Source organism: Bufo gargarizans, chromosome 2 (genome assembly GCF_014858855.1).
Source record: "Bufo gargarizans isolate SCDJY-AF-19 chromosome 2, ASM1485885v1, whole genome shotgun sequence".
Lineage (NCBI taxonomy): Eukaryota > Metazoa > Chordata > Amphibia > Anura > Bufonidae > Bufo > Bufo gargarizans.
In genome coordinates, this window is record NC_058081.1 from 40,508,694 (window position 1) to 40,521,769 (window position 13,076).

Sequence of the window (13,076 nt, forward strand, 5' to 3'; positions counted from 1 at the left end):
AGTGATGGCCTAGTGTGAGGATAGGCCATCACTTATAATAGGCAGGAGAACTCCTCTAGGCTTATTTCACACAAGCGATACGGAATGAGTCAGGGTCTGTTTGGGGAAAAAATGATGTTTTTTTTAATCAAGTTTAATCAGTTTTGTCTGGGATTGCGTTCAGTTTTTCATTTCTTTCCGCGCAGATGCAATCAGTTTCTGATGCATTTTTCACATAAAGGAAGATAAACACTCAACATCTCCTAGTAAGCATCTGTGAAAAATGCTTTGCATCCATTTTTCACACAAGCCCCATTCCCTTCTGTGGGGCCAAGGCTGTGTAAAAAAAACGCATAATATAGAACCTGCTGAGATTTTTCCTGAATGCAAAGAAGGTCAGTGAAAAACTATGCTAATGAACGAGTCAGGATTCAGTCTCTGGCCTACTACTACTATGGAACGCCTTCCCTGATCTCAGCCAGGGGAAGGCGTTCCTGCCTGGGAAGCGCACCTTTCAGATGCTGTGGTCACATTTGATAGAACGTGCTGAGATTTTTCTTGAATGCAAAGAAGGTCAACGAAAAACAACGCTAATGAATGGGTCGGGATTCAGTATAGATATTATCTGTTCGCAACACCATCGCATCCAAACGGAAACCTCTCTCACGTGAAAGAGGCCTTAAAGAGTAACTAACCCTTTATATAAACTTTTAATATGTTCTCCCTAATGCCCTAATAAAACTATCTCTAATATATTTAATTAATCAATTTTCTATTTTTACTACACTTTTCCCTGCCAAAAGCGCACCATTCGCTTTGCGCTTAAAACTCAGTTCTCTGTGCACCGCTGTACACATTTTATCAATGGGGCTGAGTGCTCACCGGAGGAGAGCTAATTTGCATACTTTTTCCCAGCATGCATTGCCTGCCTACACCAGCTGGATCTCCCCAAGGAGAACCAATACCCACCAAATCTTTAGACACATATACTCTTAAAGCTTGCGTTCAGTTTTTTCTTTATTTTTCTTCCTTGAGAGCTATACATAGATGTTAATGCTGTTTGAATTCATACATTATTAATTTATACATTTTCATTATATACATATTTACACATGTACAACATTTTACCCCATCTATCTCACTGTGGGATCTGTAATGGTTTGAAATTACATAGACACAAAACTGTATAGTCAGGTCCATAAGATGTGGTTTTTACAAGCAGTATGTGTGCACGCATGTTGTTGAGACCACATTAGATTTCGGTACGGTAATGCTACATTTGGCTGCAGACGTGATGATTAAATACCCTCGTAATGACATCCTGGAGAAAGAATTCAGAGGCTATAAAGACCCATGATTGGTAATAATGAATGAGACTGATTACTGGCCTTCATATGATATGGTTGCATCTCTGATGATATGGCATACGTGTGCTGCCCGTATTTCGCGACCCTATAGAAATAAATGGGTCTGCATTTGATCCATGTAAAATGCAGATCGGATGCGGACCCAAAATACAGTTGTATGCATAAAGCCCAAGTGTTCAGGCTTCTTGCAGCGTCACGCCACCACAGAATAAAGGAAGCATTACAAAGTGTCCATTCAAATCAGTAAGATGTCTGTGTAATGCAGGATCGGACTGGTCGTTCAGAGCAGGAGATGCTCTTTGCATCTGCTCTCCGTTCTGGCCAAGAGATGAGATTCTTGGATAACGGAGCCTCACCTTAAGAATTCTTTAACGGTGTATGAAAACGATTTATTTAAAATAGTCCTTTAAAGGTGTCCTCCAGCTTTTTAATACTTTTTGCCTCTACCTGTCAGACTTGTGGAGGGAAACAAACTTATCTGCTTCTTACCGCTCAATGAGCACAGCAGTAGATTTGACCAGAACTGATCAACGGGGAGCAGGTAAATATGTTTCCCTCCACAGGTCTGGTGGGGAGAGGGGAGAACAAAGCTGGAGAACCGCTTTAATGTCCATGAGCATACATAAAGGAGTAGAGGCTCAGAAGCAAACCTAAATGCTCACGCTCCTTTTATTCCTGGCATAGAGTCACATAACCACATGGCCCCTTTCTGGCAGAGGAAGTCCCACTTTTTAGCTAGGATTGAAGAGTGAAAAACCCCTTGAGAGGAGTTTCTCTCTGTTTGCCAGCTAACTTTAAGGTGTTTGTGGAAAGGTTTCACCCAGCCTATTGGAAAGACCATGACACCAAAATAGCCAGGGACCACTATACATGGGCATCACAGCATTTACTGCTGTCCCAATGGCATGTACACACTTGCATTAATGAATGTAGGCAAACTGTTTACAGGTCATGTTCTTCTTTCTTACTGATCGTTTGGATAATTGAAGGATAATGACGTAAACCGGATATATTACAACAATTGTCTTGTAGTGTCTTTTGCATGGCCTCAGAACCTTCCAATATACTTCATGATTTCCAGTCCAAGTCAGATAAGATATAGGGGTTCTCAGATAATTCCCTTTTAGAGATATGAAAAAAGTTTGATGGTTCTCAACCATGACTTGGCTCAGTACTTTTTGGTGGCCACAAGAGACTTAACTGGTGTAGGAGTCCCATTTCCTGAAGATACAGTTGTCTCCAACCCCTCCTGCTTGTGGGATGACTTTTCAGATTTGCTTGTGCTTCGTTCAATGACCGGGAAGAATCCAAATCTCCCTCTGGTCTCTCCGTCCTCATTGATAAAGCAAAAGAAGCAGACCAACTTCAGAATGGCTCTTCTAATTTCTCTGCTGGTCAAGGTGTAGATGATTGGGTTTAGAAAAGAGTTTATCATGGCCAATCCAAGAAAATAATCAGCTTTTAGAAGGACAGGGCATGCATTGACCTCACAGGACACATCGAAGAGGAGAAGGATGAAAAGAGGAAGCCAGCAGCCAATAAAGGTTCCTACTACTATAGTGACTGTTTTTAACAAAGCCATGTATTTTTGGGACTTTCTCAGTGCTCCTTTACGTAGAGTGCCCAGCCTCTGACTGTTTAGCTTTACAATCCTATATATGCGTAAATAGAGTACCACAATTGAGATGAGGATAGCCAGAAAAATGGAAATGCAAAACAATATGTACTTCTTGGAATATAGTGGTAAGATGGTAGAGCAGGAAGGAAGGTTTCTGATACAGTTCCATCCAAGTATTGGTAGAATCCCTAACAAGATAGAGACAAGCCAACTGGCACCTACAAGCAAGGCCATTCGTCCCTTTTTGTCTCCACTGTAGAGCTTCATGCGAACCATGGTGATGTGGCGCTCTATTGCAATAGCAAGCAGGCTGAAGATAGAGGCAGTCAAGGTGACAAACACACCCCCTTCCCTTACAAACCACATAACAGGGGTGAGCCGAAGCGTGTTGGCCCCCGACAACACAATATTAACCATGTATGCTACTCCAGCCAGGAGGTCGGACAAAGTTAAGTTGCCCAGGAGGTAGAACATAGGTGAATGAAACTTCTTGTTGCGCCATAGAGCCAAGAGTACAATGAGGTTCTCCAGAACGATGAGGACGCATACCACCAAAAAAAATACAGCTTCAGCTTTTAGTCCACCTTTGTATCTGCTAGTGCTCAGCTTGCCTGTATAGTTGTAATGAAGAGCAATAATACTATTGTTTTGGTATTCCCTGTACAACCGGCTCAGATGATATTGATGTGTTACACCTTCCATGGTTAACGGTTGGTCTTCTCAAAACTCTCAGAAGTCTAGAAACTTGACGGGACCTCAACTATAGAAGGCCATATCTAAGCAACAGAAGATGTACTCTCAGCAATATCCAGGAGTATATTACCCCAGCACGGATGGTTGTTGGTTTCCGTTTAGACACCCATGTATTGTGACTCTGCAGACGTTTCATGCAGGCAACCTGTTTTTTTTATGTTGCTGCATTTCCACAAGGTCTCCACATACTGTCAGCGTTTCTTCATTCAGAAGATGTACTATCCACACATGCCGATGTAACCTAGAGGAAGAAAGGGAAAATTGTTAAAGTCTAAAAACGTAAAATTAACTTTATAAAATAGTAAATTTCACACAAACAATGCCTACAATAGTGCAACCCACTTGCTCGAAAATGAACATGGGGTTTGAGGAGTCTAATATTTACGCAAACAACATCGTAATGAGTCATCAAGCAAGTACAGCTTGGGCACACGCTAAAATTTTGGAACCGGACCTATAGAACTCACAGTCTAATAGATAAGTGCAGCACCCTAGACCTAGGGGTATTGACAATTGTTTCATACAGTAATTATATAATGTTTTGTATTTTTCATGTATTGGCCTTGTGTTACAGCAGAGGTGGTCATGGTTGGCAGGAGCATGGCTAACCACCCTATTCCTCCTGTCTTGGTAGGAGTGGGCTGTCCTGGCTTCCTGCCAGGAGAGGGAGAGAGAAGGGAGAGGAAGCACATGTGAGAGCTCCTACTCCTTGGAACCAGATCTTATTCTCCTGTGAGACCAACACTCCAGAAAGATCAGCAAAATGAAGAAAACAGCTTCCAGAAAGCATCAGTGTGTCAAGACAGCAGCGTGATCAGTGAAATACAGCTTTATAGACACTGCTGCGAGGTGATGGTAGTAAAAGTAAAGAGAGACTTGTATACCTTTATATTTGGCCCGATTCTTCAAATCACCATCACTCGCATATAAAGACTCCTCCGGTGTAACAAAGAGAAAATAATAGTAAGATGCCGAAAATCTGACCTGTGAATTGTGGGTCTGATCTTCTGGCTGCATTACACCCAGTGTTGTTAGCTCTACTTTGTACTTGCTTTTGTGTTAATTTCTAGACTTCCTACTTTTTGAGATCCACGAGGCTCAGCCCTTTGTTTTAAAAGGCTCCTCTCAGGCACTGATTCATCCTTTACAGGAAAACTGCCAGATATTTAGGCTACATCATTTAGATGACAGAGCACTACTTGTCAGAGATGATAGCTCGCTCCAACTTGCATGTAACACATTCGTACGTGACAGCCCGAGACAGTTTTGGAGCTCTCCTATTATTAAGCCAACATCACAAGATGTTTCCATGTTTGTAGCTCCATCTATTCCAGACAGTGAGAAAGTCTGGAATGTCACAAGTAGAAGATTAGTAGTCCTTCAGCTTCCATTAATAATGGATTAAAGGGATTTTTGCGGATCGTACAACCTGGTTATATAAATACAACTGATGTTACGGAGAAGTCCTTCTGTTTGTACAACTCGAGATGGACCCCATGTGTCTCTGCTTTATAACAGTTGTCATTATTCATGGTAAAGCTGGCATAACAAGGGGATTATAGGCAAATGTTATTTCAACCTGTGCCTGCTTATAACCATCCCCTCTCTAAAATCTTAAAAATTCTACATGGAGCAGGGGGAGGTCAAACATTCACCCGTTCTCTGAGCCTGGCTGTTGACTATAAGCCCTGGTGTGCACCTTGGCCAAAAAACGGTGGAGATGAGCAGCTGCCACATACTTTGGTTGTCACTTACATGAGGTATATGGGCAGGTTCCTCAAACATTGAGGAAAAACAAGATGTAAAATAAGAACAACATAATAAAAAGCAGATAAAATCATGACATGGAGACACTTCATCGGGACAGAAAGTGAAAGGCAATCAGGGAGGGGAAACATCTAAAACACGTTCAAGAGATTTAGATAATGTGCGCCTGACAGTAATAATTACCACATAGGATAAACTACAACACGTCCTTACATGTCTCCTCCATGGAGCTCTCTCTCACGTGGCAGACATGAAAGACGCATTCCTATGATTTAATCTTCTATCATGTCAAGCAGACGTGTCCAAGACCTCACATTTATGAGATCTCTACCAATGTCTTGAAACAGTGGTGGTGGTATTTATTTTAAGGTTGAGCCCACCAAGCATGCAAAAGAAGACCAGGACCCACTTATTCAGGACAAAAGTGGTGTCCCCAAGTCCTGATGACATCGTAACTTATGATTCGTAAGATATTTATCTTGATGATGTGCAGGGAGCCCAGGGGGTGCAAGTGGAGGATGGGAGTGCTAGTAGGTCTGGAGTTGATGACTAAATACACGGATAACAGTGGTAATCCTCACATCGATACCCTCTAGGGCTGTGCAGTTTCATGCTCCAATGCTCTCCCTTGCCCTGTACTGGATCGTGCAGGGCAAGGGCTTTTTTGTTTATGTTTCTACATTGCTAGGTGATGGCTTCTGTCCTCGCTGTTTTACAGGCTAAAGCAGCGCTAAAACCCGCCCATTAGTGCCGGTGATGTCACCGGGCTCACTGCTGGGCGGAAGCCTCCACCTTGCAGTCCCTATGGAGAGCCCGGTAAGTCACCGGATCTCCTAAAAATGCCTTTGCCTTGCGCGATTCAGCTCAGGGCAAAGGAGAGCATCCGAATATGAAATGCTCCGATACTCATATTAGGAGGCTGCCATGGTTGAAAATGGGCGTATGTCCGGGTTCAGACCTTTAAGTGTTTTTTGCAGGCTCAAAGGCAGGCATGTGTAAACAGATGCAATGGCTGGCCAATGGTGATAGAGTCAGTGACCAGACAGTTGGTGCAAACACAAAGGTCTCTCTTGACTAAAGTGCAGGATAAGGGTAGTAGTAGTACATCCAACAGTATCAAGGACGGTTCCAAGGAAAATCACAGTGCACTTCCTCCCCAGCAGCAATGTATGGATAGCAGCAGGGGTGTAGCTATAGGGGAAGCAGCTGCTTTAAGGCCCTGACCTAGAAGTGGCCCATCCAGGAGGAGGAGGACTAAAGGATTTAGTCAGGGCCCCCTCAACAGTATTACACAATGAAATGAATTACAGTGACAGTATAGAAAGTGTATAAAACGGATGGAACAGCTGCCGGCAGGCTCGGACTGGCCCACAGAGTTACAGGGGAATCCCCCGGTGGGCCCCTGAGAAAGGTGGGCCCATAGTCTCCCACCCACTGCACAAGTGGCACATGACACATTAGACCTACTGCACTACATACATATATTTAATGTACAGCACCTCCATCATCCTATGTTTATATAAAAAAAACTTGTTAGATTATTTATTATATTTGAATGTATCCATACGGTGTGCCCCTAAAATAAATTTTACAGGTGGGCCCTAGGTACCCCAGTCCGACACTGGCTGCCGGGCCTGGTCTGAGAGAGCGATCTTTACTAGCCACAGAAATAGGGGCAGCATGAAAGGAAGGGGTTGTGAAAAAATTACTGGGGGAGGGGGGCCCCATTCAAAAATTTGCTATGGGGTCCAGTCATTTCTAGCTATGCCACTGGATAGCAACAATGATGTGGGTTGTGTGTAGCTGGCCAGCTAAGACTTTTCCCGGGTTGCTAATATAGCTTATATGTTTATACAGCTAAACCTGCCAATAACCTTAGTACAGTTCCTATGTTTGTGTGTTAAAGACAAAAGCAGAGTTATTTATAGTGACTTCACGTTTGGATGTCATATAACTGTTATTATTATTGTGTTCACAGAAGCAGAAAAGATAATATGCCTTTAAGATTCATTATATGGATGTGAGGTAAGCTCAATGACACAGCAGAAACAACAGAAAGCATAGCGTTAAACTGTTGTTGCTGTGCAGGAGTCTAGACCAATCACAGCCAGCCTCACACACAGCAGGAGTCTTGGCCAATCACAGCCAGCCTCACACACAGCCTGTGTGGGAAATTCCCTAGCAGGAGCTGCTATAAATTATTATTCACCAGAGAGAGAAGCTGAACAGACATTCACTCCACTAAGAGCTGTGTGTTATGGAAGCAGAGAGGTCAAAATAGGCATTTAAAACAGTTATACAATGTTCCTACTGTTAATATAGTGATTAGAACTGTATACTGAACCAGTTATATGTGTGTTTACTTACAGTTCCACCAATTGCAACCATTCAAATTCAATTGCAAAGTACAAAGTTCACAATCCAAATTCAAATTCCATATTGCAATCCAAATTGCATACAACCATACCAGATCATACTCAACCAATCTGCAAATAGTTACTGCTAACTGCATATTGGAAATTGCGACCAAATTCAGCAAGTAGAACTATTAGTTAGATCTCAGATATACCTCTCGGAGAGAAAATAAAATGCTTAAATAACTTAAAGGGAACCTGTCACCAGTTTCATGGTGTCCTAACTAATGGCAACATCAATAAGTGACTCATTCTCTTAGCAAAATGCTGGGTCACTTTCTTTAATTGACCCAGTCAATCTGCCAACATCTTGTATTGAAAAGCTCCAGCTGATAATGATGAGTCATAAATATTCATGAGCTCCTGACTCTCCCCGCCCACCTGCTGCTGAATGACAGTTATTTTCCATATGAATCAGCAGCAGGTGGGCAGGGGAGTGGCTATAGCTCTGAATTAAATAAACACTGGACTCAGTGACATCACGCTGGACTCAAATCAGCTCATTAGCATGCGGCATGTGGCATCTTTGTGTGTATATTATGAGGTAACCATCTGTCACACCAGTAAGTGAATACATCTAAGGTACTTTTTAGTAGTTAATGATTGTATATAATTAGTTAGATTATAATCAAATATCCACATGACAGGTTCCCTTTAAAGTGAGAGTACAGATACTGAAGAGAGAAATATATCCACCATTTTATGTTGAATGACAAGATTGAACAGTTGAACCCAGGGCCGTCTTTAAAGCGGGGCAAAAGGGGCAGCTGCCCCGGGCCCAGTTGCTCCTGGGGGGGCCAAGCAGGGGCGTACGGGCCTGGCAGGGGAGGGGCCCCCAGGCACATTCTTTGCACAGGGGCCTCTGCTGTCTGTGTCCGCCCCTGCAGACCCCCCAAGTATAAGACCTCAGCTCAGACTCCAATTAGACCTCCATGTCAGACCCCTCAAGTATCAGACCTTAAAATAAATAAAGTAACTTACCTCTCGTGATCTGCCACTCCTCTCCAGGTCCGACAGTCTCTTCAGGCATTCTTGGCTCTCTTGTCTGCTCAGTCACCTGACTGCCTGCAACGGCAGGTCATAGTGTGCGCACCACGTCCTGACACTGTACACAATCAGGACAGTGCAATGCGGCCGGAGGAGGGCTAAGTACAGTGCTGCAATCCCACTGCTGCTGCCAGTGGTTTACTAGTATTACAAAGAGCAAAGTTCTTGAAATTCTGATTTGGCTGCTTCACCAAATTTTTTCAAAAAAAAAATTGCTTTGTGATGAATTGCTTCGTCACGAAGCGCATTTCTTTGTAAATAGTGGGTGCAATGATTGTGCCCCCCACCCATCATTGTACCCCTCAGATGCCACGTTCATCGCTGATCGTGGCATCTGACATTAATATTATAATCGATAAAAAAAAATAAAAAATCATACTTACCTCACTTGAAGATCCAGCCCAAAATCTCATGTGGCGAGTGATGACATCATCATGTCGGCCGGCGTGGTGAGTCACAGCGCACGAGATTTCACGCGGGATCTTAATCAAGATGGTGGCAGCGGACTCTTCACGCTCAAATCGATGAGGTGAGTATGTTTGAGGAATTCGTTACCACTAAGCACGAGGAAATTCGGCTTCGCAGTGAATCAAATTTTCCCTGAAACTCGGATCGAAGTCCAATTCGGACACTTTGATTCACTTATCAGTATTTAGCATGGTCAGAAGTGCTGACTGACTCACATTAACCGTGCAATAAACATAACATATGCATTACTGGCCTAGCCCTCAGTAATCTGGCATACCGCAGTCACATGATTCAACACTTAAAGGGGTATTCCCATCACAGACAGCGGGGGCATAGCACTAGGATATATGTCCCGATTGTCTGTGATGAGAATACCCCTTTAAATTTAGGCAGCGTGGACATCACAACAGGGTCAACTAGTGTCACATAGTACTAGTTAAAGGGGTTGATTTTTCAAAATAGCACCTGGATCTGAATACGTTTGTATGTAAATGAAAATTTAGTATAGCCACCGAGTTGTTCAATAAAATGGATCTGTTTAGCACCACCTGCTTTTTATTCTTTTCCTAATTTTTCTGTCCACCTCAGTAACACCTATGAAAAGGACGCACAGGCTCAGTTCTATCCTTCAAATGCCACCAGATCTACATTTAGAAGCTGTGACAGTTACAGGGAGAGAACTGTAGCAGAAAGGACACGCCTTCGAGTAAGGAAACACCCCCTGAGCTGTGATAGGGAGAAAACTGTAGCAGAAAGGACACCCCTCTTGAGAAAAGTCACATGCTCTGAGCTGCTAGCTTAAAATAAATCTAGCAGAACAATTGTAGCAGTGAATGTGGAGATCTCTGGATCCATGTGAGGAACAGGGCTGGTCATAGCTTTGTTAGAAAGAGATTGTCATGTGCTATATGTTGTCTGGTTTTCATTTTTTACACTAGCCGAGTGACATCTCATATTGTCTTGCTAGAACATCCCATTCACTCCAGGGAAGACAATCATGATGTGTGAGCAGGGACGTGCACACATAGGGTTCAAAGGGGGCTTGAGCCACTGCCCCCTTCCGCCCCGCCCCTTTAATGACATTTTTTTTTATGTTGTCCCAACCCGCCGGGGAGGGGGCCATCCGCCCCAGGTGTCAGGCTGTCAGCTACGGGGGAGATGTTGCCATGCCTGCCTGCATGACGTTAAGGTATAGTATTCTGACAGAACACCGGCACTCCTGAGCAAACTGTGAGAGAGTGAGAGCTGTGGGAGAAAGGACCTTACATGACATCATCACCATGTGACCAGTAACATAGCGATATTTCTGGTCACATGGCTATGAGGTAATCAAAGGTCCTTTCTTTCTTCCAGGACTCAGTGTTGCTGCAGCCTGCAGGAGAAGGGTAGTTCACGTGAGTCGGCAGTGCTATGCTATCACAGGCACTGGCCTGTGTCTGTCTGCAGAGTAGGAAGATCAGGGATGGCTGCTCAGCAGCATCTGTAGAGGGGAGAGAGTCTGTCAGCGCTGGAGAGGTGGATGTGACTGCTGGAGAGGGTCTGAAGATTGTATGCTGGGTGAGGCTGTGTGGGATTATATACTGGGGGGCTGCTATGTGGGATTATATACTGGGGGGCTGCTGTATGAGATTATATACTGGGGGGCTGCTGTATGAGTTTATATACTGGGGCCGAGGGGCTGTTGTATGGGATTATATACTGGGGGGGGGGGGGGTATGCTGTGTGAGGTTATTTACTGGGGGGGCTGCTGTGTGGGATTATATACTGGGGCTGCTGTGTGGGATTATATACTGGGGACTGCTGTGTGGGATTATTTACTGGGGGTTGCTGTATGAGATTATATACTGGGGGCTGCTGTATAGTATTATATACTGGGGGGCTGCTGTGTAGGATTATATACTGAGGGGCTGCTGTGTGGGATTATATACTGGGGGGCTGCTGTATGAGATTACATACTGGGGCCAGGGGCTGCTGTATGAGATTATATACTGGGGCCGGAGTCTGTTGTATGGGATTATATACGGGGGGGGGGGGCTGCTGTGTGAGATGATATACTAGGGGGGCTGCTGTATGGTATTATATACTGAGGGGGGCTGTTGTGTGGGATTATATACTGGGGGGCTGCTCTGTGGTATTATATACTGGGGGGGTGCTGTATGAGATTATATACTGTGGGGTGCTGTATACTGTGTGGTGCTATTCTGCTCTACTGTATACTGTGGGGTGCTGTATACTGGGTGCTATACTGCTCTACTGTATACTGTGGGGTGCTGTATATTGTGGAGTGCTATACTGCTCTACTATATATTGTGGGGTGCTATACTGCTCTATTGTATACCGTGGGGTGATGTATACTGGGTGCTATACTGCTCTACTGTATACTGTGGGGTTTTATATACTGGGTGCTATACTGCTCTACTGTATATTGTGGGGTGCTGTATATTGTGGAGTGCTATACTGCTCTACTGTATACTGTAGGGTGCTATACTGTATGCTATACTGCATACTGTGGGGTGTTATACTATGTTTTGTATACTGTGTGGTGCTGTATACTATAGAGCGCTATACTGCATACTGTGGGGTGCTGTATACTATAGGGTGCTATACTGGATAATGTGGGGTGCTGTATACTATAGGGTGCTATACTGCATACTGTGGGGTGCTGTATACTATAGGGTGCTATACTGCATCCTGTGGGTTGCTATATACTATAGGGTGCTATACTGCATACTGTGGGGTGCTGGGGTACACTGTAACGCTAGGGTGAGCCGAGCTCCGGTCGTCTTCCTGAACTGCAGAGCGGTGCCCACTTCCAGCCCAGAGCACTGATCCTGAGCCTGCTGGAGTCTTCAGAACTGTAAGTATTTAAAGTAATTCACTGTAAGCTATATTATATATAGTGGTGGAGGGCGTGATTGCCTGCTAGGGTGTGGGAAGGCAGGATCCAGGGGGCCCAAGTAAATTCTCGCCCAGGGTCCAATCAATATTAAAGACGGCCCTGGTTGAACCACCATCTTATGCATACTGCCATTTTGTGATATCTTTTCAACACGTGTTTTGTACATGGGCTATCTGCTGTGGAGGCGGCAGTGTTATATATAAAGAAAAGTTCAAGTTAATAAAGAAGTTATTTGAAGCATTTGGTGTGCTCTTTAAACCTACTGTTTCCATAGAACAGCACTAGAGGAATTACAGAGTAATAGACAGTCTGGTTAGACTAAAAGTCAGAGATATCAAAATTCTTCTAATGCCACAGCGCAAAAGGCACTTCATAGTGCTGCGCCTGCCACGGTTGGAACTATTACCCTCAGAAGGCGTGTTTAGGAATAAAGTAAAACAAAGGAAAGTTTGTATTACACTGACTCTAAAGTATTTAAAGTGAAAGTCATTTATTGCCTGTATCTATTGCTATTGCATTTAAAGTGAAAGTCATTTATTTCTGCATTTGTCAGTATTGCATTTAAAGTGAACGGTTCTTTAATATTTGTATTGATTGTTATAGCATTTAAAGTAAAATGTCTGAGCTTAGTATTACCATGCCACTGTTAGAGGAAACAAATATAGATAGGATAGAAGGTGAAGATAAAGAGAACCTGTCTAAGGTAGAAGAGTCTGATGCAGCATTAGTCTTGCCTCAAACAAATATAGCCCAAACAGATGAAC

At 43.7% G+C, this 13,076-nt stretch overlaps 1 protein-coding gene across 1 annotated transcript in view; it reads right to left on the reverse strand.

The window, feature by feature from the left end:
- Positions 1–978: 978 nt before the first annotated feature.
- Positions 979–13,076, reverse strand: part of LOC122929295 (sphingosine 1-phosphate receptor 1-like) — a 39,622-nt gene continuing 27,524 nt past the window's right edge. Inside the window, exon 3 of the mRNA XM_044282812.1 lies at positions 979–3,958. Coding sequence (XP_044138747.1) covers positions 2,515–3,666 — 1,152 coding nt within the window. The 5' untranslated portion in view covers positions 3,667–3,958 and the 3' untranslated portion in view covers positions 979–2,514. The remainder of the gene's footprint in view (positions 3,959–13,076) is intronic.